Raw genomic sequence first — 27,096 nt, 5'->3', positions numbered from 1 at the left:
TCACCGTCCCGGAGGTGTTTAAGGAGAGCCGGCACGTGCACTCAGTGCCCTGCTCTAGTTACACGGTGGCCATGGCTCCGAGCTGGGACGCGATGCTCTCGGAGGTCCTTCCCAGCCTAAGTGACTCTGTGACTGCCGGCTCGCTGCACAGCGGCTCCCCGCTGGCCACGGCCCAGCAGAGCGGCGCGGGCCCGGCCACAGCCCCGCGCGCTCCGCCCGCCCCCGGCACCCGGCGTGGGCGGAGCCTAGCCTCCCGCCTGCGCCGATTGGCTGACGCTAACCACGCCCCCTCCCGCCACGGGCTCGCATCGCGCCCCCACCTTCCCTGCCGCAGCCGCCGCGCCGCTCCGGGGGCTCAGCTTCTCCGCCTGACTGGAAATTGCCGCCGGCCTCGTGTTTCCGCGAGCGGCGGCCGCGCTCAGGAGAGGCGAGCTCGCACTGCTTTGGTGCAGGCTGCTGTATTTTTCGGACCTTTTTTTTTTTTTCCAGTCTCATTCTTTCCGCGCCTTCCCGCGCAGGCGTCCTTGCGAGCCGGTGGGGCCCTTGAACGTTACGGCGTCGCAAAGAAGCCGGCGGGGGGCGGGGCGGGTCCTTTCGGCCGAGCCGTCGCAGCCGGTGCCCGCCCCGGCCCGCCATGTACTACAAGTTCAGCGGCTTCACGCAGCGCCTCGTCGGGGCCACGGCGGCCGCCGCCTACACCCCACAGGTAACACCCCGCGCCCGGGCGGGGGCTGCGGCGCCGCGGGCGTTGTTTGAACGGGAGGGATCAAGGGGGAGGGATCGGCCGCCCCCGCGGCACCGAACGCGTCCGGCCCCTCGTGTGACCTTGGGCGAGACGGGAGGCGCGCTCTGCCCTGCAGCCCTCGAGTCAGCTTTGGGATGTGCTGGGGGTTATAGGAAGAAATTAATGCGCTTTCATCACAGAGGACTGTTCCAGAGTTGAGCGGTGCCTGGCGGGGTTTTAAAATCACCGACTCACAGAATCAGGTTGAAAAGACCTCCGAGATCATCGAGTCCAGCCTGTGACCGAACGCCTCCATGTCAACCGGACCATGGCACCGAGTGCCTCGTCCAGGCTTTCCTTAAACACCTCCGGGGACAACGACTCCATCACCTTTTTTTTTTTTTTTTTCCATTTTACAGGGTAGGGTTTAGAGTTATGGTTTGGGGTTAGGTAGAGCCCCTGCATGGTTATGAGGTGGCAGCTGAGGGGCTGGTGGCAGCAGTTTTGTGGTGCTGCTCTGGAGGTACTGCGAGGCAGGAAGGCAGCAGCCTCCTGGCTGTATCACCCTGTGAGCTGCTGATGGAGGAAAGCAACACTCTCCCCTACTCAGCACTTACTGGATCACATCGAGGTGCTGTGTCCAGCTGTGGCCTCCTGCTCTGGGAATGGCAACTGGAGCAAGTTCAGCAGAGGTCAGCAGCCAGCTGAGGTTAGCAGGATGGAGCCAGGTTTTGCACAGTGGTCTATGGTGGGAAGGCAAAAGACACCAGGCATAAACTGCAAGAAGAGAGGTTCAGGCTGGACAGAAGGAAAGACATGTTCGTGGTGGGAAGAGTCAGGCAGTGCAGCTGCTGCCTGGAGAGGGAGGCTGTGCACTGTCCTCAGAGGCTTTCCAGGCCAGGCCAGACAAAACCCACAGCAACCTGGTGTCACCTTGCTCTGGACTAAAGAGCATTAGAGGGCCCTTCCATCCTGAATTACCCTAGCATCTTAAATAAACATTAAGGAACAGAGAGTTTCTGATAGGGCAGTTCCTGTGCCAAGAAGGTTTTTTGTCCTTGTCTTTCCCCATCACTTTGGAAGGCTTCCTGGATAGCTGTCGGGGGTCAGGGGTGCAAGAAACAGAAGACAGCAGAATAAAAAACATTCTAGTATGTACAGCACTTATACAGTAGCAATATATCCAGCACTACTGCAGTGTTTGGGACACTTCTTACCTCTCTAGACAAAGTTAGGTTCCGAGAATAAACACTGATACTTCATTTACATGGTGGAGAGCAAAGGCTTGGGGGAGGAATGGGGAAGGGCTTCAAGCCTAAACAGTAAGAGCCTCCTACATTTTTAAAAGTTACTTTCAGTCCTTTTTTATAATGTTATTAGGCCAGCTTTTTTGTAGAATTTCCTTTTTTTTTTCCCTAAGCTTGACTGAATTCCCAGGTCACACATTTAGATGCATCAGTCTGCTAAAAATGTTTTCAATAAACATCAATTGAAATATAAGGGTAATCTCTTAAGTGTTAAGGTGTTAAGTTCAAAACAAAGTAGTTTTTTTCCTATTGATTTCATTGCTCCATTTATTAAAACTATAGTTCAGCATGTAAAGTGGTTTGCTTTTTATGCTTCTGTTTATTTTGATGTTACTTGAAAAGTGAAGACATCCTGCCTTTCAAATGCTCCTTGGTAAAATACGCAGTATACTAATTCTCTTTGTTCTGTGCTGTTACATTCTGGTGCTTCCCAATAGAATACTGTTATGCTGCATGTTTAAGCTTACCGTGGGCTTGCAAAATATCAGTCTAAATGGATTTCAGAAATTATTTTGCTGACAATAAAATAGCTAACAGCTTATGCTAACAAAAAAATCTCTCAAGTTTGAAATCTGTATTGTTCTTTCCATCTCAGACTTAGCATGCTTAGAAGACTTAATTTTGCATTTATCAAAGTGGTATAAAGTAGTCTGAACAATTTATCTTGTTTGAATAAATGGGAACTTCCTTAGCTGGTTGAAAAGTAAAAGAGTTTCAAAATTATTCTTCATATTTAGGAGGATGATGACTGCCATAACCATTAAAAATTCAATAAAAATACTAAAGAGTTAGCTTATGTTTAAAGTATAGTCTCTGGGACCAGTTTCAAATGGTGTCAGATGAGGACAAGTACATTAACTTTTCCCTATTTCTTCTACTGAACATGATCCTAGCAGAAATTTACTTGTACTACCATATCTTCACTTCATACAACTTATTTTGCTTATAGCTATTTAAAGCCCCATGAGCCACAGTTATTTTGATTTTAGCCAATATGAATTTCTTAGAATTTGTTGAGAATCTATAATAATATAATAAAGTAATCTATAATAATATAATACATAACCTTTTACGCCCTAGATAATACACAAGATCACTGTCACTGGATCATCATCCCAGTACAAAGATTCAAGTGGTTTTACCTAAGAGCCTCACAATTTATGGACAGAATTCAAGTGAAATTTTACATTGGTGAAGAACCCTAATTAATGCAGTGGCTGGGTTAGGCAAACAGAACTGTCTCTCTTCTGCAGCATGTGTTTTGTTGTACTCTTTCATGAAACCAGTGAACAACATTAATGTTTTTTATTTAAATTGCTAAATGATGTTCTTAATTGGCACCATGCTGATTTGGAAGTAATTTACACCAGTACATTGATGATTATGTGAGTTTTGTGAACTGGTTCCATTTGATTTCACAGTGAAGTTTGTCACTTTCTTAAGGCTGAAAAAGTATGCAATAACCTACAGTTGTTGATTTACTAACTGTTGAAGTTATTAGATAGCACTGCTCCTGAAAACATTGGGCTCTCTGGAAAGCAGAAGGGAGATTCAGAACTGGAAACTTTAAGGCACAGAAAAGATGTGCATTTTCACATTTGCTGCAATACTAACAATCAAGAATGCAAAAAAGTTTGGAGAAGAAGTCACCTGCACATTTTTAGTATAAATATCTGTTCTATAGTTATTTCTGTCAAATCACCAACTTTTTAAAGACAAATCTAATAAAGTACTTAAAAGTCCTATAGACAAAAATAGTTGTCCAAAATTGCTTGCTTCAAGGCCTCTGATGTAGCTGGTACATAGCCTTGAATATATAGTTAGTAACTTCCCCTGGCTAATAATAGTTCCTTAGATGCTTCCTGTAATGCTTCCTTAGATTCTTAGATGCACTGTAGCCAGAACTGGTCTCTGGTCTTAAATAATTCAGTGCTTGCCTTCTGTGCTAGCCTGCTCAGTAGGAAGGCAGTAGTTACTGAATGTGCCAAGAAATTCAGTTTTGCTGCTGCCTTTCAAAACATAACCAGAAAGGTCCCAAGTGGATTGCAATATTCAGTCAGGCACTAGAAGAGTGGGAAGCTGAACCCACATCTTCAGGGTGTAGCACTGATGGCCATTCCACAGGGTATTTTGGGAGGCTGAGAAACCTGGTTTTTCTGCTGAAGATGCCTGTTGTAGCAGAGAATTTGCATAAGGAAAACACATGTCTGGTCTATGGCTGGCACAAAAAAGAGAGTGCCAGTCTGTTTCCAGCTCCAAATACTGTCAGACAGTTCTCTTCAATATAAAATGCATCTAAAACTAGTCCTTTGAACAGAAACCAGAATTTCAGCGCAGTCTTAACTTGTCCTGTGGCTGCTTCTGTTTGTAAAAAATACCTGTTGCATTAAACTAACTGTACAATGCCTTTAATTTCTGTGGCAAGTTAGGAAAAAACTCTCAAGTTAAGAAAAAACTCAAGTTGTTTTGAGAGCCACAATGTAAAACATCACTGCTGCTTGTCTTGACAACTTAAATTTAACTATAGTAATGAAGACAAGGAGGCCACCTCATATTGGCTGTGACTTTGTGCCCTTAATCACAGAACTGAATTATATAGTTTCTAGGTATGGCAAATGTACAGTACAACCTTGTGAACCAAAAGGAAGTTGAGCTGTGCTGCTTATAGGGAGTACATTGGGGTGTGGGAAGTTGCAGCAACATTTGAACTATAAGATGTAGTCACACCTGCACAAAATATCTACTATATCAGGGTCTCTGAAGGGCCTTGTGCACCACTTACAACTTCTGTATGACCCAAATGATCCTCTTACTTTTTTTTTTTTTTTGAACCCCCAAACTATACATCCAAATTATTTAAGGCCCAGTTATTTATGGCTACTGCTTGCAGCATTCAGGAGGTAGAGCTCATTCCTCGCTCTGACCCTAGCATCAGAGATCCTTGATCCTAATCCTACTGCTCAGTGAGAGTCCTAGCTAGTCTGTGTGCAAAACAGAAGCAGTAATTTGGACTAAGTACCAGCACAGAAAAATAACAGCTATAAATTCATGCCATGAGGAGATTGGAAAGGAGGCTATTTTCCTTGCTAAGCTCTGACCCCAAGCTGTCACTGAGATATCAGTGGGCCAACAGTGTATTTATCACAAGTCTTAATACCAGATAAATACTCTTTGTAATGTATCCTTGTAATGACTGGCAGTGTGCCTGCCTAATGTAACAATTGGTACATTTGCAAGTGTGATATACCTTGATATTTTAATCTTTATTTATGCAGGGACTCAAACCATTGAATTCAGTGATTCCCACTGAATCCCCAGATCTGATTTTTGGGACAAGTAAACCTTTACCAGCAGCTGATCCTTTCTTGGGTACAAACAAGGTGCCAGACCTACAGAAAGTTTTTCAGGTAATGACAATTTTGAGAGAAATTTAAAGAAAACTGGAGAGTGGGACATATCTGTCCTTATTTTAACATAGCTAACTACTTTTGCCATTCTACAATACCTAAATTCTTTTAAGTCTAGTCAAGAAACTGTCACGTACAGTATAACCTGTGTACTTGTACTATATACTACAAAGTGTATACTACTTGTACTATATACTACCAAGTATATAATATGCCTTGTATAGTAGATAAATACAGAAAGTGGATAAATGCAGTAACATTGTCTTTTTGCTAAAATTGGTTGTTGTACTGTTTGACTATTGGAAGCACTTTCTCTCTGGGAATCCACGTGTGTGCCTTAAAGCAGATGTGGAAGAGCAAAGCAAATCGTTACTGTTTTGTGTATAATAATTTGAATGTTGCTGAAGCTGTTTATAGTGCACTATAAGAGCAGCACAATAAAGTTTTCGAAGCCAGTTTGTTAGCTATGGTATTTTTAAATGTAGGACTTTTCTTAAAACAAATTAGTTAAGCTTTTCTTTAAGCCTGAAGAATGTGCTTTATATAATATTCCCTTTTCTCTCTTACATGCCACTTCCATTTGGAATGTGTCAGTCTGACTTGGTGAATAATTTTTTATACATATCTTTTCACATTCTATTGTTCATGACACTTCTCCCATCCAGGTCCTCTTGAGAAACATTTCAAGATACATTCTTTCTGCTTGCACTTAACAGCTTTAACTAACAAAATTAACTTGCCTTTGCATTTGTCTTGCTAGACAAAATACACTTGGTTGTAGTGAGCCTATTTGTCAGGAGGTTTCCCTCTCGGAAGTATCTTAATTTACCCAAGGTAGCTTATTCCTTAATGACCTCAGTATGGGTGTTAATTTCTTTTTTGCTTGTTTTCTCCTTGAACTCTTCCCACAGAGATCAGATGGACTGCCAGTACACCTGAAGCTAGGATATCCAGACAGGCTGCTCTATCGGACCACAATGGCTCTGACAATAGGAGGGACTTTCTACTGTCTGGTAGCATTGTTCATTTCCTCACAGCCAAAGAAACAAAAATAAATGAACCACACCTCATGGGACTCTCAGCACTCCTCTGAAGAACCTCCTGCATGTGCCACTTTGCACTTAAATCTGTTCCCTGTGATCACCTGGGGTTCATTATTCAGATCGCATTTCTTGGAGAAAATGTTTTTAAATCGGTTGCCTTATGTATTCTAAAACACCAATATAAATATAGAAATACAATATTTTAACATGTGGCTGTAGCTTTTCTTGTCTTGCAGGAGTTAATAAACAGTTGGAGAAAGTTAATCTTTTCCTTCCATCTCTCCCCCAATTTAGTGTTAGACAGAGAACAGGACAAATAATTTGTGAGCTATGCAGCACATTCCTTAGTGGAAGGAGACTACTAAAATTTTTTAAAAGCAAAAAATTTAATTATAGCATACTGGGAACCTGTTTCTGTCCTATACTTTTCCAAATCCTAGTACATTAATAAATAATACACCACCTCTGGTGGTAGGACAAAGGGCTTGTCTCCCTGGAGCATTTAAAGTGGATTTATTCCATACCTGTAGCATCACTGTATGCAGCAGAGTGCACCATTATTGTAGCATCAGTTACACCAGTTTTTGGAGTTTCCTTTGTCAAACTGTATTATCATGCAATAAAGTATTTTATTTTAATATGCTACATGAATACTAAAAGAGGCAAGTCTCAAAAGTTTCAGAGCATTTCAGCACTCCTGGTAGTAAAATAAACATATTGGTACACTTACAGGTTCAACTTGAAGATCTCAAATAATAAAATTGATTCAGCTACCTTGCTGTTATCTTTTTGAGATGGAAAATCTCTTAAAACCTCTCCCAGACCGCACTGTGTGTTTAACTATAATTTTTGGTGAAACAGGTTGCTGTCAAAATTCAGCTGCTTACTATTTCCAGTGCCTGCAGATAGCTATTTAGGTACACTCATTTCTGTGGATGGGAGAGAGATAAGCCAATACAACCCTTTTTATTACCTTTGTAATAGCATAGCCTTGAACTGCAAGTGTCATACAAGTCTTCACAAAATGCATCCTCTAATTTCATAGTTCCTCCTCTGTCCCTGAACATTGATTTGCTGGCCTTTGTAAAAACCCATCTATCTCAGAACTGTGCAGAAACAACCTTCAAAGTAAATATGAAAAATAGTTGATAAAGGAAACTAAAACTGCCTTTTTTCAATCTTTACTAAAAAAAAGATCTGATTTTTTTCCACTTAAGTCACACCAAAGCCTTATTACTGCTTTATAGGAAAGAAAAGAGCTACTTGTACTGTGATCTCAGGTTTCAGTCAATGTTGGTATTTCGGGATGGGAGAGATTTAAGTCAATGAAAAATAGTATTGTAAGGACAGCAAGAGTCAAAGAATAGCATAGAATAAATTCTGCAGGAGCTGACTATTGTGTTGCCTCTACTGATAATTTTCTAATAAAGGATATTGTGCACATAAACTTGACAGATAGATTTTCATAAAGCCGAACTCTGTTCAGAGTATTTCCATGCTCTTAATTTTCTGATTTGGTTTTGGTTTTATTGGAGGGTGGGTTAGGGATTTTCTTTGTTTGTTTTTGTGATAGTACTGGGGTTTTTTTTTGTTTTAAACCAACTATTTTTAGCGCTTATCTAGTGGGTAACAACTTTCTGCTTGTTGCTAAAGCGGATTTGGTAAAATAACCAAGCTGTTATCCCACAGCTCATTAGCCAGTGGGAATACTCTTGTGGAAGGAATGACAGCCTTAGCACTCAGGCCCAGCTTGCTTAAACTAACTCAGCTAGGACATTGGATTCATGTCTTGCAGTTAGTGGTCATGGCTGAAGCCATTCTGATAGCCATTCTGCTCTCAGAATTGCCTTGGGCCTCCCTTTTTCCAGCTCTATTTTAGCAGCTAAGTACGCATGCCAAAGGCACAAAAACTACCCATCAGATTTTGCAAATAAACAGAAACTACATAGTCCATTGCACCTTTTCCCCCCTTCTCGCCCCCAGTGTGTGGATTTTGAAGAACTTCATTCACTTTGCCCTTCTCGCAAAAGCTGACCCAGTTGAAGCAGAATGAGAGTTCTGCTTCAGCTTGTGAGATTCACACCCATGGTTCAGTTGGGGATTGAAGAACAAAGAGGCTCGTCTGCAGCCATTGAGTACTGCTTCAGGTCTGAGAGAAAGGGCAGACTGCATTTCTGCCTCATCTCTCTGGAAACCCAGAAAGTTTCCAAGCTGTAACCGTGTTAGTCTGTGGCAGCAAAATCTTGCCCCTTTCCTCAATTACTTTTGAGATCATCATGAAAAAAATCGCAACATGATAAATCAACTCTTAAATATATCTATTTTAAAATACCGATGGCAGACTCCTGTGAGGATTCAAGAGGGTCCAAGTGTTTTGAATTATTATTTGTGATACAGAGACCTAATAATCATCTTAAGCCTTCAAGAACACCCTTACCTCTAAAAGGAGTAGTCTGACCCTGGCCTGATTGTTGAAGACTTAAATAAGGAGAACCAGGGGTGACTTGCAGCATCAAGGGTACTTCAGTATTGTGAGTTGTCATCCCCAGAAGTAAGGATCTGATGAGAACTGCAACTTCCTTATAGTGTTCTTGTTTTATAAAGACCCTCCATCTTTCTCTTAGAAAATATGCAACTTACCGACACAGAGGACTGGGGGTTGGGAAAAAAGCCTTTTTTAAATTATAGCTTATACTCTAGTATTTTGGCTTGAATGTATATTAAAGAATAAATTATAATAAGCTCTCATACCCCAAGGTGCTGAGTTTGGAAGGGAATGCAGCTGAGATTTAGAATAGACTTGAATGAAATTATCTCATGGATAATCATCCATCCCCCATGGCATTATCTCATTGTTGAGAGACAGTGGTTTTCCTTAAATGATTTCTGTGGCAACCTGGATTCAATAGTTATATCTTTGTAATGGTTTTTAAATAAGATCTCCTCCCCTACCTTTTGCGTGGGAGTAGTAGAATAAATGCATTTGAGAAGACATTGATAGTATGCACATATATCTTACAGCTGCTTTAAAAATTAAAGTATGTTAAGGAGGGGATTCTTCCACAGTATTGTAGTGTGACCATACAGTCTCAACAGCCTTTTGCCTTAACATTTGAAATTGTCAACAGACTGATTATTTCCATACTGAGATATTTAACTGTTTGATCTTGCCTTAAAGCAAAGCTTTCAAATTAAAAGGCGCTGTAAGGAATAAAAACATGAGAAACTTGAAAATTGGGAATCTAATCTTACAGACCTAAAAGAAGTCAAAATGAGTGTTTAAGAACAGTTTCTTTGCATACATACACACTGTACTTTTTCTGTCTTTATCCTCCTTTCTGCCTTCCAAGAGGCTTTAAGAATCACAGATTGGATGGGGGATTTTTTGGTGATTTCTCTTACAAACCATACCCCTGAAGATTCTAAAATTTGAACAATTCAGATGCTTTTCTACAAAGAGAAAAATGGGCATGTGTTGGCTAAGTTGTGTGTAAAATCATGCTAAACTATTCTGAAAAAGGTGCAAGATATCTGCATTTTATGACATAGTAATTTTTTCCCTCTGCCTGCTCTTCACCTCAGTGAAGAGTTTCACTGGGAAGCCAAAGCTTGATCTCTGATTTAAAATGGACAGTGGGAAGAATTTGCCTGTATTCTAAGCATTAATGTCAAAATTTGCCTGTATTCTAAGCATTAATGTCAAGCAGTAGGCACAATAAACAACCTTTTGAGCATTTTGCATATTCAGTACTAATTGCATCTTCAGTTATAAAAGATCATTAATTTGAAACAATTCCAGTTAGCTGCAGTGCAAACGATGCACAGATTACTAAGAGATAGAAGCATATTTGCTGTGAGAGGGAGTGAAGGCATTCCTGTGGATCAGGAAACGAGGTATATGCTGTCAAGCATCAGTGTGGTATTTCACTAACACCAGATCTTATCTCCTGGTGCTTCTCACGTGATCCTAGACTGCTTTTGGATATGTCACTAGACAGAAGGAACCACTTTTTTGTATATTAATTATCTCAAAATACAAGAAAGTTTTGTTTAAGGGTCTGCTTTCTCACACATATACCCCCCAGTCTATTGCAGGCATCCCAGACCTACAAGCCCAGGGGCTACAAGAAGGCAGTAATCATCCTCTGACTCCAAAGAGACATGATAATCCCTGATAAAATGTTTCTTCTGAATGATCTTGCCTGGTGGATCCAGTGCTGCAAAACTGGGGAGATGGGAGAGAGGGGGAAGTATTTTTCCTCATGTCATCAGCTGCATACCACTCTCACTTTTCCCCCTTCCTCACGCCCACATTTTTATTCCGAAGACTATGACATTTTTTCTAGCACTTCCTTTTTTTACATAATTTCTTAAATATTCTGTCCCACAAAAGAAATGAAATTGTTTCTAAGGGCTTCAAAATAAATGTTGAAATATTCATATAATATTCATATAATTTGTCACATGTATTTTTTCTCATCAAGCTGGAACAAGCCCTGGAAGTCTCCTTTGTCAAGTACACGATCCTGCCAACCCACTGAAAGTCTTACTTTAGTGAGAAGTCTTTGAAGAAGCTGTTCTGCAGGTGTGCAAACATAGGGGCATCAAATGACTAGCTGCTTACAAGCACCAGACTGTATTTCAAAGAAAGAGAGGAAATACTTCTTCCCTGCAATATTCTTACACTTCAAGCCATGTTACCTCAAATGCATTTTTGTATTCTTTTTCATATCTTCCTTACAATTCAGTCACATGTATTCATTTTACTCTAAGTGCTTTATCTGTTTTTGGTGTGGTGCTACCTCAAATATCTTGGATACTTTTCACCACTGAGCCCTAATTTTGCACACCCAAAATTGGAAATTTAGGCATCAATTATAGTGTGTGTCTATTACAAAGCTCTCACTTGAGGCATGGAGAGAGCTGACAGCATCCATGGCAGAGTTCATTATGCCCTGCCTGGGTTAGCCAGATGTTCTTCCAACCACAGGAAGCCATTCTTATCCTTTTGAAAGGTTCTTGTTGCAGGTGAGGAAGATCATCTCTAATCTTTAGTTGCTTACCTACTCACAAGAGAAGGCTGTACATTGTCTAACCCACAATACTGCACAAATGCAAATTGTGTCTTCCCTTAAACTAAAAACAGAACAGCACTCTGGAAGGAAACAAAGGGAACATGTTTGGTGGAGAGGAGAGCTTGTAAATGTCAGTTCCACCACCTTGATCCTGACTTGCGGCAAAGAGAACAAGACTAATGAAATGCAGATTTTTCTAGCATAAAGAACAAGTGCTACATATTAAAGCTTGTTCTTGCATAAGCTTAAGGAAAATTTATTAGTCTTCTAATTGGAACTGATGAAGCAATTCTGCTGATATGCAAAACAAAACCCACACTTCATCATATTCATTGTCAGCAGCATAACCCTGCAGAAGTCACAGGAGGCAAGACTTTAAGCTCTTACAAAACAACAGCAGCTACAGGAAAACCCTATTCTGCATTTAAGCAGGTTGGAGTCCACATAAGGTTCACAAGGTGGAGGCACCAAGCAGCTTGTAGCATTGTATCCTTACAGTGTCTTTTCAGAGATGCATATTTTCAAAACAAACCAAAATAGGGATTTTTGATTTTTCACTCTCAGAGACTTACAGGTTTCACCTGGAGCCCTTCCTGAAGTTCTGTAGCAGCTTTCCATGGCCACTGAAGAATGGCTCACTAGACAAAGGGGTGAGTTTTCACTTAGACACATTCCAAGTTATGCAAAACCTCACAGAAAATGCCTGTGTAGCCTGCCCGCAGAGAAGCCGAGTATTTGATCTCTCTGTGCTGCAATATGTATAAAATGTAAACATAACACAATATCCAAATGCAACAGTATTAAAATACTAGAATAATTCCAAAACACACATGCCCTTCAGGAAATTTACCAAGTGTGTGGCATATCTTTACTTTCACTGACTAACAGCTTGCAATAAAAAACTGTGGTATGGATTTCCTGGACTCAAATTCCATCTTCTTAATTTAAATTATGTTGGATAAAGCAAACTAAGGGAAAACAGAAAGAATCTGTCAGTCGCAATATTAACTAGAGTCATCCCTTCTTCCTGGTTTTTGTATACTATAAACTCAAATGACCACTTGATACATACATTTTATCAGGATCACTGATCTCTATTTATCCTTTAATCTTTTTAAATTTTAACTGCCTGCATAAGAGTCTTCAAATGCTCAATCAAGTCCGAACTGCTCTTAACATCCCTTGGTTTTATAACTATTTCTGCTAAAGATGACTATTGTATCTTATCTTGTGTTAGCACTCTGATCCTCATAACTAAGCTTTAAAGTTGCTGAACTCAGCGCATGAATGAGGAATTGTGCTTTGTTTCTCAGAACTAACACACAGGTATGCATACACAGTGCCTGCGAGGATAATTCTGGTTTTCAGTTGTACTTCAGGAAAAATATATTTCCAGGAAGAGCAATAAATAAGTAAATGGAATCTAGTACCTCTAACAAACATTTTGCTTGTAACAAACAGGTTTGAACCACTGACTTGAAGAAATTAAAGTTATGTAAAACCCAACAAAATATGTCTTCATGAGACAAAGGAAAAGTTTAAAACACATGTTTTTATCCAGCATGTTGAAATCCACTCTAAACAATTTGGAGTTTAACTACTACCACACTGTCAAACTACATATTTTAACATTCATTAGGCAAAAATGCACTAAAAATGCCTTGCTACTCCTTTTCTCATTAAATAATTGTTTCAGTTTTACACTGTGAGGTGATGCATGACTGCTGTCCTAGAGCTGCAAATGCTGGAGGCATGATGGTCTCCAAATGAGCTTGTGGTCTCAAACAAGTGGTTTTCTATTCACACATTTTTTGTGCGGCAAAATTGCAAAGATCCTATATGCTATCATTTTTAGAGTCAGTTTTGCTAGTACACACAGTGGCAGCACTAGAAGAGCCCTGCCAAGTTGCCATAAATCTGATGTATCCTATTCTCCTAAGGCTCAATCAGAACAAGTCTTGTTTCTGGCAAGGTATAAACTCATTTTTAGATTGTCTTTCCACACTCTTCACCATTTTATCAGCACAATTTGTAGGTTGCATAGCAACCTGCCCAAGTTTAATTCTTACTGGCAAAATCCAGACCAAAGTGGAAGTGGTACCAGTCAAAGAACAAAGTTCTTTAGGTTTGGGTTGCAATGATCTGTTACACAAACACTCAAAGTTAGGGCAAAGAGCAGCAGGGGAAAAAAGAAACAAACGCCAAACCATAAAACCAAGACACCTGGCAGAGTTTCTATCAATTTTTACAGATTTTGACAGGAAATACCTACAGATTCTTCCCCTCTCAAGATTCCTTCTATATTTAATCTCTCCCAGTCAGAAAGATCAAGTAGCAGAGAGCAATTTCTTTTCCATGAAGCCCTTCATAATAGGCCACATCTCTGCACTCCAGACATAGCACTTGTGCAAGATGCCAATGAAAGTGCCAACTGTGAATTTGTGCCAGTACGTGTGACCCATCGTGAAGCTCTTTCAGGACAGTGAAGTTGATGTGATGCGAAGTACAGACCAAACTATAGAGCGATTATAATAAATTTGTCCTTTTACCATCTGAGGTATCCACATAAATCTGTGTTGTCATACCAGCCTGGTGAGATCACCTGCAGAGATAATATAACCTAGAGGCTGTAGGATGGTTGACAGGGCTGGGATTTAGATCTCCCCCTTGTGATGAGACCAGAGCATTTAGTAAAAACACTTTGTATATGGTAGACTCACAATCTACCACCACCAAACACTGTTACAATGACCAAAATGTTTAGGGTTTTTGTTTTTAATTTGAAAAGAGTTACCAAATTTTTCACTGAGTACCACATACTTTATAGACCCAAGATGCTGATTTGACTTTCCCTACAAGGACAAATATGCTTTGCCTGAACCTAGTTCTACCACTTTTTGCCAATTTGTTTTATTTTTCAGACTTGAAATAAAGAGTACAAGAGTGGTGTGAAAAATCTACTTTTGCTTAGGAGTGCAGAGTGAGCAAGAACTAGTCTTGTATAATTAAGATTGAAAGTTCCTCACAGTCATTTTATAATGTATTTCTATAGATATAAGATCCTTGGAGATTTAATGTTATATTTTTATGCACCATTTACAATTTCTGATTTTGATCTAAGTCCTTTTGATTTACTCACAGCACTAATTACAATACACCCAACTCTGTGACTGAAGCCAAATATTACAGTCCATGTGAATCTTGGCTGGAGTTTTACCTGAGAGATACATGAAAGGGTGCAGAAACCAATGTAGAAGTAATGGTGTATTTGCTATAATGTTTTTGCAACAAAGAATAATTTATGGCCAGACACCCTGGAATTAATCTTAAGTACATGTAATACATATCTTAGATTCACTCTGAAACCACCTTTATCTCATACAAGGTCTTTATCTGTTCTAAGATAAAGGAGCATTTTTTAGTAGCGATGGCACTAACAGCTATGAGCAACTTCAGAGCTGTGTTTGTGGAGAGCAGTTGTGTTCTGTGAGCCACAAGAGCCCATTGGATCTGGCAGCTTGAATGGCCTTGCAGCATCATCTTATCACTATAAATTTTATTTTTGTAGAATTTAGACCAAGCTCTATTATTACTTGCAACAGGTCCATTTTTAAAATAGCAAAATGGCCCTTTATTTTTAGCTATTTGTATAATTTTGGTTGCAAATCAAATGTGATTTACTTTATTAATCCTTAATTAATAACATTTTCTTAGAAATTAACTATAGGATTTTCATTTCAATCCTGTTACAAAAGGTTTGAAATCTATTTCATGACTTGCACAAGAGAAATTGGGGAAAGAAAAACAAGAGGTGTGGTTCTCATTTTATCTGCTGTAATAGTTATAGCTGCTCAAAGTAAATTTAGGATAATGACATTTTAATTCAATGGCCCTCTAAGGGTAAGAAAAATTCTGGGACATTTCTTGTTGATCTTAAAGGAATCCATTTGCTTTGAAACAAAATGTACTAATCTCAGATCATCTAGCCTTGAGAAGTTGTCAACTTTAGAACAAAATAAAATACATAATGTTTCTGAACCTTTAAATGACAGCCCATCTCCCCTCACCCCCTCAAAAACCAACCCACCAAACAAAGCATCAACAACCAAAAGCCCCCACCCCTCTCTAAAACACAGAAGGAAACCCAATCCCACTCTAGAAGCCATTGTACAGAAGCACATGCACAATTTCTTATAGGTCTCTTTGTCCTTGTGTAGATGAGACTGTTCACTGAATTTAAGACAAGCTTGTATCATTTGTATTCCATGGGAATTGACTACCTTGACAGAAGGTTTTTAAGAAAACAAAAAAAAAACACCTAAATTCATCTGGTTCTTAGTGTAAATGGCTTGATGGTGTTCTAACAAACACATTTACCTTTCACAAAGATGAGTGAGTAGAGTTAGCACCCTGGAATAGAATGTACAATGCAAAAAAAAAAAAAAAAAAAAAAAAAAAAAAAAAAGGGAAATCAGGATAGAGACTAATTTTAAGGTTAATTAAGGATAATGGAGACTGAAAAAAAAGAAAAAAGGAAAAACTCTGAATGAGGTTTTACAGTGAGCTACCACAGATTTTAATAAATTTAGACTAGTACACATGACATAAAACCCTGAGTCTGTAAAAGCAAAACTGGAAATGGCATCCAAAAGACAGGAATTATATAATTTATGACACTGAATTTCCCTGCAGTGTTTCCCTAGAATGTCCAAACTACTATGCAAAGTCAATATCCAAATAGTTTTAATTTTCACCATTGCATGCGGGCTAACTACTTTTCCAAGGGAGCTATTGCTCTAGGAGTGGACAGGAGAAGGCAGACCTTCCATTACAGACAATCAAGAGCTCTGCCTGAGCAAAGCTTACTCCTCTCAGAAGGCAACGATGGTAGTCAAACATCTCAGGAAAGAGTTTGTTTACAAGTATTTCTCAGACAAATATATACTAAGAGCATAAGCATCAAGATGAAGATGTCTGGGGATGAACACTTGAAAATTATTTCATTTCTACCATTTAGTGGAACTTTGATGATGTAAAACACTCCAGAGTTTAATAACACAATATAAAGCAGTCTGGTGCTTAAAACTCAATTATTAATTAAAGTGACTATACTGCTTCTTCTAGCTGGAATGATTTGAAAACAGTTTCTGATTCATTGACCTTTGTGTTTAACCCCAGATATTAAATTTGGATGGTGCAATGTTTCATGTAAATATACTTCTCTTTTCCTTGATGATGACCTGTCCTTCTCCTTTCCAAAAATATGGAAAGCTTAAGATAATCATATCTTCAAAATATCTTAATTTGAATTTGATAAGTGCCCAAAATTGGTGCAGCATAAGATTATGCCAAAACTGACCCCCACTTTGAAAAGAACACATGGCATTGGGGAAAAACACATTTTGGAGCACCCAAAGGTGACCTGAGGCTTTAAGAAGAAGCAGAAGTCAGAATCTGTTTTATACAGGGACATATCAAAGGCAAGCAAGAATGGCTGGTGAGATGGAGTGTTTTCCTTGGCTTTCTGCTGGGCAAACATTTTCATTTCTGTAATAGGAGCTTTGCTGAGAATCTGCAATATTTAATTTCACTATAAGCTGATGTTTTTCCCTTAACTAAAATTCAATTGCAAAATGAGGACAGAGCCCTAGCATCCCTAGCCAACTCTTAGTTTTTTTGTCCCCGTCAAGGACTGTGGCTCTTATTTTAATATGAACACTTGCAGTTCAGCTTTGCAAAGGGGACAGTGAACATTCAGCACTTGCCAGGGTTGCAGTGTGGTGGCCACCACATTTACATTGCCCAAGGCTGACCTTGGGAATTTTTCCTGTTAGTGAAACATGGAGGGAGGACAGCAAATTAACTCAGTGCCTGTTTTGAACAGGCAGAATGCAAAAGTTAGAGACCATCTGTGGAAGATGGAACTTTGAATAACAATGCTTTCATCTTCAAACTGTAGGAATGGATTTTTTTCAAGACACAGTTGTATGGATGCTGATTACCTATCTTAGGATCTCAATGGTCACAGTGGCAAGTTTTCCTAGGGTTATTTTTGTCAAAGTCAAATCCATGTTACATATTTGAATAAATCTCTAAGTAGCTACTTAGGAGTAGATATTTCCAGCTAAAACTGAGAGGACACTCCACATTCATGGGAAGTGTGAAAGGATGTTGGTAAGGCAAGATAAACTTCTCTGTGTGCAGCAGAACAGTTCACGCCTGCTCTCCTGTGGTAGTCACACTTGGTCTGTCAAACCTCCTCCCTTCCTTTCAAGGTAACACTTGTCCTGGATCCTCTTTAATATTTTAATCAGGTAACAGACAACATAGAAATAATCTGGCACTACCAACAGTCTGACAGACAAGATTACAGGTGGCAATTTAGCCCCAACAAATCACAAACAGCAGGTACATTCTGCTGCTTTTTCTGACACTAAGAGCACAAATTTCTCATCTTCCTACTCTGTCAAAGCATCAGTTTGAGGATGTTTCCAGAAATTTAATTTTCTGTATTGTGAAGGAGATCAACATTTAAATCATTATCAGAGAGGGATCTGTAGACAGAGAGTAGATTAAATCACATATTGCATAACTGACCTCTATGTTTCAGTAAACCTTATTCCTTAATAAGTACAACAGAGCTGAAGATGAGTGCTTTGGCCAACGCAAAGAGGAACAATTTCACTGCATCAGACACTAATAGCCTGCAGGAGTGAAAGGATAACTTGGGATGGCCCATAGGACCAAAACACCATGGCCAAGTTGGTTTGAAACCATGACTGTCCTCTTTGAGGTGCTCTGACTGCCCTCATCTGTCAGAGCACCATGACTCGGCTGTATCTGCCACCTGGCACAGCAGTACTACAAGGTCTGCATTATTTTTTTTAAATGAGGCATTGTGGCATTCTATATTGCACTGAAAATGTGCATTTCTGATAATAACATCAATTGCATATCTGAAAAGAAGAAAACCTACAAATGTGAAAATCAGTATTTGCCCTAAATAAATATTGAAATCCTGAGTAGCAAGCAGTATAAAAGGGGAGGAAGAAATGAAATTTTCCATAAATTCTTTTCTGGTAAGCTCCATTTTTTTAAGCGAAGGTACAAGGAGGTACACAATTTCTAAAGATATGTAGCAATTTAGTGGCACATAGTTGTCAGACCATTGGAAAACCCAACCCACTGCATGCTACTACACCTGGAGCACTGTCATCAGCAACCAATATCCAAAGTAGTCATGCTGCAGTAAAATGCTGTTTAATAAGCCACTTAATCAGGACAAGTAACGTGAACAAACACTGCAAACTGCATCCAAATTTGTGGGTCATCAAAGAATTTTTGTGATCAATAAAATAATAAAAAGATTTAGCAAGTTGCCAACATGCCTTAGGCATATCCTACCACACAGAATTCACCATGTGTCAGGCAGCACCATTCCCTAGCAACATCAAGTGTTATTATTAGCATCCTGAGACCCAAGGTTATTAGTGAGCTCTGAACTCACAATACTCAGAAGATAAAAACCTCTAATACTTTTATTGCTCTCATTCACCAGTTGGTGTTTTAATCATAATATGTTGTCTCATTTAAAAATCATTACATTAATTCTGTGCATGATTAGAATCCACAAAGCCTGTTGCACACTGCCTTTAAAATAAAGAAAGGTCAGCTTCCTTTAGTCTCAGAGTGCTTTTGGGTTTATGTTAAAACCTTTCTTAAGGAGAGGGTAAAAAAGAATAGTGGTACATATGAGCATTTCCCCCTAAGGCAGAAATAAAGCCTGAGAAAAAAAAGGTCTAAGCTATTAAAGTGGGTGGTATGCTGAAACTGGCTTTGTACAGTTGCAGATGGAAGGCAGGCAGATTGTCTAAATTTTAGCTTTAGCCACCAGGCTCTAAGCTCCCAGCTCAGTGCACCATTTTTGCCCCATTTCCCCCAGCACAGCAGTGTCTCAGCTTTATTCTCAGAAATGCTTCACGCTTGGCTGATATTTGCTATGTTGGACCCACACTCCCACTAGGAAGTTTTTAAAAGTTCATTAATTATATTAAAAAAAAAAAAAAAGTAAGAGCATTGCTGTAGTATAAAATCCTCCAGTTGCTGGAAAAGCAATTGGGAATTGAACCCATCTGCTCCACAAGCACATGGGACAAGGGGACACCTTGTGCTCTACCTTTTGCTGCATCAGATACAATGTGGATGGTCTGACAATTGATACTGGGTCCTTCAGCCTTCAAAAGGCAGCACCACAGCTTCCTCCCAAAACCTTGAAGAGAATAATGAGGCAAATAAGAGTGCTTTAAGTCTCAGGTCAGGCAGGCAGTGGAGGTAACCTCGACTCACTCCATCTGAGAACTTTTTGCTTTGAGAAACCAGTTAGCACACAATGAGTCTCAGCCCTGCCGTCCCACCACCGTGCATGGTCCTGCTCCAGTGACAAGCAATAGCTGTCAGACTGATAATGGCCAGGCTCAGACATCCACACAAACTCCCTCTGGCTGATATAGACCAAATAGCTGGAATTCGCCATCACAGTTTTGCCAGATCCCTGCCAAAACAATCTCACCAAGCATTATGAATGGTATTTGTTTGCATTTAGAGACATTCTGAATCTTACCAGCCCAAACCACAGCATTTCTCATACTAAGTCTTCCTGTCCACTCCTGACATTTAACATTTTCATTTTGTCTTCTTGGTGTAGCAAAAGTATTCAGACTGAGATATCTTTGGTTTTGCAGTTTTTTTTTCCAGAGGCTTGAATTCACAGAGTCCACAGCATGTGTTTCACTGTCAATCTCTCAACACAAAGTACAGGGTTATAAATTTCCCTGCAAATGGAGAATATTGTCCCCTGGGACCAAGGGAGTTCCTACAGACAGGGTAACAAGTTGGTCTCAATGCAGTTCAGACAAATCCTGTGTTGGCAAATCATCTGAAAACGAAGGTTTTGGCTCACCCTCAATGCCAGTCTCATCCTCACGTCCCTTGCTCTCTGTCATTGAGCCTTCAGCAGAAATCGTCTGGGGATGTTTCTAAATTAGCTCGCCAGTCAACCTCCCATTCAGCATGCAGCAGCAACTTTCCAATTAGCAGCTATTCTTCCACTGTAGTCTACACTCTAAGGGTCATTATTCTAAATTCACCTACAAATTGAACAGCCCTCTTTCCATCTGTAATCAGGCCAGGTACATGTTCTAAACCCTCCCTCATCTGATTACATTACTGCTCATTAATTTTCTTTTTTATTGTTGTTATTATTCCAGCCTCACAGTGCTGGATTGATGTTGACTATTGACAGAAACAACTTCAGCTGTACAACTCAATCCCTGTATGTCTAGTCTACAGTACCAGTAAAATAGGCACATTTATATTCATATTTATTTGCAATGCTTAGTCATGTTCACAAAAGTATTATTTACCACTATGTAAGAACATCTGCAGAGAGGATTGTACAAACATTTACAGATGAATTCCAGTTATTAATAACCTTTTCTTTTGTGTTTTTCTAGTTGGAACATAACAAATTTCTATCTGAGGCTACATTTAAGAAATAGGAGCACCAGATATCTAAGACAAGAACTAAGGACAAAAGAAGAAAACACATCTTCTTCTCACAGGAGAATATTAAAATGACAAAACCCTTACAAAGTCCAAAAATATTCCAGCATAAAATATGGTTTGAAATATGAAAAGAGACAGACACCCAGTGGAGTAAATCTCTTGACTACATGATGAAAACATGTAATTTCTGAAATTTAAAGAAACTCTACCTGAGAATGTAAGAAACATTTATATCCACAATTCACAAGATCTAGGTATGCAGCCAACCTGGTTTTCTCTTTCCTAGTCCACCTTTTTTTCTTTTTGTTTTAAGACAATTTGTACACGCCCTTTGTGAACAGTTTGTGACTCTCCTCACTTCTCGTGTTTCTGCACCAGAGCCCTGGGTGAGAAGAGGCACGTGGATATAGCCAGAACCAGCAACTCCATTGGCTTTGGACACATCTTTCCCTCATGTCATCTCCATATTACCCTTCCTACGTAAACAGCAAGGGTGCAGAAAAATCCAATTGCAGTGATGAAAGGCAGCATGAGCTGCACAGCTACCCCAGGGATTCTCCCAGTTAACACCACTCTGTGGCTTCACCTCACCTTGCCAAGCATTTTTCTCTCCCTCATACTCTGTTTAAGATCTGAACTTTGAATCTAAGCCTAGTGTTCAGCAAAGCCCTATCACCTGCACAGAGTCACCTCATGAAACAGAAGGTGGGACCTTGCTATGTTCCTTGCCCAACTGCCCCCTGGACTACAGTGCCTGGCCACCTGCAGATGATTTTAGCAAGCAGGAAAACACTCTTTGTCTGTGTACCATTCTCAAGTACATCAAAAATCCTTTATGAAAGTATAATTTTTCTTTCTGAAAACTAATTAACACTGAGAACAGACACTAACACTCCAAGGTTTCCTCTGGCTGACAATTTTAAATAGTTTCCCTTCAATCTTCATGGACTTTAAATTGAACACTTGTTTACACTTCCAGTGAAATACCATTATTTAATCTGCATTAAAATGCTTCTTCTGGTTGTCATGCTAAAATTTCCAGCTCTTGTACTCTGAACTATGTAATCTATTATAGCCTTTATCTTCACACGAGCCATGCCAGGAGCAATCTGTGCATAACCTGATCTTTCCCTTTCTAACACCATAATCTCCTGATCATTAATCAAAAGAGAAAAAAGAGAGAAAGACTTGAAAAGCTGTTCTGTGCTTCCTGTTCCATGTTAGCAGTTGTTAAGTCATTTAGCAAAACTAATAAGCAGCCAAGCTTTTCTGTTTTATTTGAAGTTTTCTTTTAATTGTGCTCCCTCTGTTAATCTTCCTCTGTTGCTTTATTATGCATCACAAGCTTCTTCACTTCCTAGATTAGATCCAGTTCTTTTTTACTCCTTGGCATAGCTTGCAACACCTTGCCTCAGTGCCCCATTTGTGACTGGCATATGATGCTTTATTGAACTAGACCGATGTAATGTGAATGCAAATGATTCATTTTCTAGCACTTCCTAAGATTCATGTTTTGCTTTTGGAAATGAAAGCAATTTAGAAGAAGTCTCATTATACCAGATGGGAAACTTACACGTATCAACCTTTTCTAACTAACATTAAAGTAAGCCCTGTTCAGACAATGAAGCTACACTATGTGAGATTCAGAGGTCCCTTCCAATGTACAGCTTTCTGTGACACTCATTCCAAACCTACTCCTTTTTTGGCTAATTCTCATGCCTTAACACTAAGTCTTTCTTTTGCTACATGCATGAAGTCTTAATAGGAGTATGTGCCCACATATTGTTGAAGGGCTACATTTACAGCACAGCAATTAGTGTTCAAATTTTCCCTGCCTGCAACCTGTTCTCTCCTGTTCTACAGAAATGCTTGAAATATCTGCCAGAGATTACTCAGTGGCTTGCTTTCTCTTTCTTGATGCACTTTCATTTTTCACAGAGTACACATCAGCAGCTGAGACAGAGGTCTACTTTCTTCCAGTTGAGTGTCCTCCCCGCCACCTTGTACACCATGTTCTCACCCTCTGGTTTGCTCTTTATCCCCTTCCAGGGGAATACTCAACTACTGCAGTGTAGTATATAGTAGATTGCAGGAGAAGAGATAGTGCTGTTACCCTTTCTTTGTTTTTAATGAGTCACCTTAACTCTTTCATTTGAATGGTGTATGCACACACACTGCGGTCTCTGTTTAAAGGGAAAAAAATAAGCCAAGAACAAAAAATTCCTCCCTCCCATCTCTTCCTTCTAGGTTTACAGAGGAAACCAAAAACTTGTTTTCACAGTCCCAGCAGACTACAGGCTGATAATTTCTCTTGGATAGTTCTAAGCCAGTTGAAACAACACTGAAAACTGGTTTTAAACCTCATTAATGCACATGAAGAATAACACATGGGTTATTTGCCACGTAAAAATTAGCTATAAAGAATAACCTCTGCATGCAAACAGGAAAAGTTGCCACTAATGCAAAGAGGCATTTTTCCACCTATCAGAACATGCCATATAGGAACAGCAATTTCTTCTATCTAGATACTTCCTCACAGTCAATTCTGGGGAGAGAGAGAAGTGTTGTGTGTTTCTGTCCTGCTTATTGGGTCAAGTACAAACTCCAGCAAGCATGGGGAATGAAGGAGATTGTGCAAGCTTGTGGCTTCAGCTGCATTGTGAGATTCACAGCTTTCAGCAGTCCAAGAGTAGCTCATGAGAAGGCAAGAGTAACACCTCTCCACCTCTGCAGATCCTACCCAACACTTATTCCACATCCTTCAGAAGAAGGGCTGTTCTGCACACAGGGTGAGACAGCCATCCCCTCTGCAACCTTTGGACACTACTGCCGAAGCTGACAGCGGAAGTCATGGGGAGAAATTAAGCTGTGGTCCAAAAGCTTCATAGAAAAATCTGAAATAAGTAATAAACACCCCCCCTTTTTTTTTTCTGGTAGATTAATTTCTTTAGTACAAACAACCAGATGAAGAATTCAAAGGAATGTGCGAGAACGTAAGTGGGAAGCAAATGAGTTAGCAGGGTGGTATTACCATGCCCCAAAGTGAGTGTTATCTCTGCACTATGAAAGAAGTTAAAAATGATACCTGTCAACTATGGAACATTTGCTGTTTGAAGGAATAAGAGATTAAATAGCTTCATGAAATGCCAGAAGAGATGAGTAATTATTCAGTGAGCCACCTAGACCAGATTAATTACAGCTTGGGAAGAGAAATCTTGATAAGGACGTTTCTCTAAGATGGCAGCACTGAAGGAAAGCCTTTATGTTCTAGTAACCAACAGAATAATAATAACAATTATATAAATAAGAAAACCCATTACATTAAGAACAACAAAACAATAAAGCAGGCAAACTCCCCCCAAATCACACATGACAGGAAGCATTACTTCATGAAGAAGGATCCAATAACTATTTATCAGTTTCTGTCTTTCTGCTCTAAGCCAGAACATCAAGCTCATATACTTTAGGATAATTTTGAGGTAGTATTTTTTAGTAGAATATTGAGTATTAATCTTCTCCGTAAAATAATGTAACAAAATATATAAATAACTATGCAGAGTCTGTTACCAAAAGCTTAAATACAGAAACTGTGAAGGGAAGAAACTTGTGTGTCATGAAAGAGATATGAAGAATAGAATTCCCTTGAAATTTTAGAAGAAAAGTATTTTTATTCCTCACTCCCTCCATCATCTCCTTTCCATAAGGTATAAGATGATGCTAAAAAAAGTGATTTTTTTTTCTGTTAGAGGAAATATGTTGTTCATAGAAATCTCTCTCTCTGGAGGTATAAAGATTATTTGGAGAAAGTTACTGTAATCTCATTTGTGCTGAGTGACAATTGCAGCCAGAGAAGCCCTATGTCACCAAGATTTAAAAAAAAAAAAAAAAAACAAACATACACTTCAAGAACAGAACCTTATAAGACTCCTGTACTCAAAATTAAGCATGCAGTTTCCACAAGCTTTTTGGTCCTATACAAACAATATCAAAATATGCCATGACAATTTCTTTAAGAATAACCCCAACAACCTTTTGCTTCTAATGAAAATAAATACTAAATGCAAGTAGCACACCAATTTACTGTCAATTTAACTTTTCAGCTGCACTACATCACAGAGCACAAATATCTTAAAGGTAATGCAGTTTTAATACCTTTACTTGTAGAGACAGAAAATTTGCTTTGGCTCATCCAAAAATCCTTCCCTGTGCTCAGTCTGCAAACAAAATTAATCTTTTCAGCTCTCCAAGTCTAGTTGCAGTTGACTAACAAGCAGAATATGTTTCACTGTGATGCCTTTAGAATTGCTTGGATCTGATCCCACACGGATGTCGTGCCCTACCTTACCTGGATAGTTTAAAACCCTCTCTAGCTTTAAACTCTCGCTCCTGGGTGAGCACTGGCAGGCCCAGGTCCTGGGATCCCATCCTGCAGCCATATTCATATGATGGGCTTCTCTTGTGCTTTCAGGATCTGAGGTGGAGCTGGTCACCACCATCAGCCCATGGAAACTACCAAACCCAACTCAGAAAGTCTTCACATACCTCTAAAAACATACAAGCTCCTCCAGCGCTGCTGTTCCTGGAATGAGGAAGGACTTTCAGCAGGGAACCAAACCAGGAAGTATTGCCTGCAGCAGCACCAGCCCCCAAGCAGATAATGAGGATGACACCCAGCTGATAGTCTCCACCACCTGCTGATTGGGTATTTATTTCTTTGCTCTCCTACTCAGACTGGTGTAATTTCCTCATCCCAGCACTGTTCTGTCCATCCTTCCACTCCTCTTCTTTAGGAGAAAATCCTTGAAGTCTTACCCTAACAACCAGAGGAAAAAATAATCCCTCAGAAAGCCCAGTGGAATCATCCTTTCCAAATGAAAGAAAAAAGTAATTCATTATCAGAAGAATAAGCTAACCCCTCCTGCAGTCACACTGATTCCTTTATCTGCATAATTTTCAATCCTTCCCACTCCAAGTTTTCATTCTTTGGAAGGAAAAGAACTTGTAGTTTTGCAAAATTTTTGGTACACGTGGGCTTGGTTCCTATTTGGTCCTTAATTCCATCACTATGATAATAAAAGTTGAACATTCAGAAATAATACAAAACCAACTATTAGACAGAAGACTGATTATCAGGGAAAAAAAAAAAAAAACAAAAATAGCTGTCTTAAGGTCTGTGCTGTTTCAAAAACTTTCTACCCTAGCAGTCAAACTGTGAAAATTAGACTTAGCAGTTCAGTTTTAGGTGTGAGAATTGCCAATGTTGCTGAGAGCAGCCTGGCAGATAATTTGGGATGCAACACACCTGTGTTTGCAAGAGCAAGTTAAGCAAGCCTAGTTTGATTCCTTTGGTCTGAGAAAATTTTTTACTGCTTAGAGATCTGTAAAGAAATTCAACTATTACAGTTGAACATTTTCTATCCTTTCTTCTAGTAAAAAGTCTAGCCATTGGTCCACATAAAGCTTTTTGCGGAAAATGTTTGTTATAATAACTGTTATAATTCTCTTAGGCAGAAAAATCATTAATGGTTAAAAACACACAACAACAGACTGTAACTGCTTTTCCAAGCAGTTTTTTTTTTAATAACATTAAAAAACCACTATTTTTCTAACATAACCCCCCCATATTTTTAGTAATCTTTTTCTGTTTGTTTTTTTCTTCAAGGATTTTATTAAAAAATATTTTCTATTTGTTTGCCATTTCAAAATCATACTTATGAGAATGCACACTATTTTGAAGTTCTCATTCCAAGACAATTCACAAAGAAGGTCTCCTTGTGGTTTTATGTCCTGTTTTGCCAGCTTTTTCTGCCTTTTCTATGCTTATGCAGGTAGGTGGATTTTTGCCTTCAGCCAATTCTGCCTAGTGACAGCATGAGGTGAGTTCACAGCTCTGTCAGTAAATTTGACATTGAAAAAGGGACAAGGTCAAAAGTTTTTTTCACCAGTCACACTAATATTTTCATTAGATTAAAGAAA

At 39.4% G+C, this 27,096-nt stretch overlaps 1 protein-coding gene and 1 long non-coding RNA gene across 3 annotated transcripts; one reads left to right on the top strand and one right to left on the bottom strand.

Moving 5' to 3' along the window:
• Positions 1–347: 347 nt before the first annotated feature.
• On the top strand, positions 348–6,745 carry COX7A2L (cytochrome c oxidase subunit 7A2 like). 2 transcript variants are annotated; one of them, XM_068185836.1, is made up of 3 exons: positions 348–706; positions 5,307–5,438; positions 6,350–6,745. In XM_068185836.1, the coding sequence occupies exons 1-3, from the start codon at positions 635–637 to the stop codon at positions 6,491–6,493; spliced, it is 348 nt and encodes a 115-aa protein (XP_068041937.1). In that variant the 5' UTR covers positions 348–634; the 3' UTR covers positions 6,494–6,745. The 2 variants fall into 2 exon arrangements, with proteins under 2 accessions (XP_068041937.1, XP_068041938.1); XM_068185837.1 differs by lacking the exon at positions 5,307–5,438.
• LOC137471457 (uncharacterized) lies at positions 892–25,757 on the bottom strand. The gene is made up of 2 exons (XR_010997620.1): positions 25,663–25,757; positions 892–1,522 (listed from the first exon to the last, which is right to left on the bottom strand). It is a non-coding gene; the product is annotated as an uncharacterized lncRNA (long non-coding RNA).
• Between the last annotated feature and the right edge of the window lie 1,339 nt (positions 25,758–27,096).

The sequence above is a fragment of the Anomalospiza imberbis genome, chromosome 3 (assembly GCF_031753505.1).
Source record: "Anomalospiza imberbis isolate Cuckoo-Finch-1a 21T00152 chromosome 3, ASM3175350v1, whole genome shotgun sequence".
In the NCBI taxonomy this organism is placed as follows: Eukaryota; Metazoa; Chordata; class Aves; order Passeriformes; family Viduidae; genus Anomalospiza; species Anomalospiza imberbis.
The sequence above is the reverse complement of the archived record's forward strand: the minus strand, read 5'-3'. Positions and strand labels throughout refer to the sequence as shown.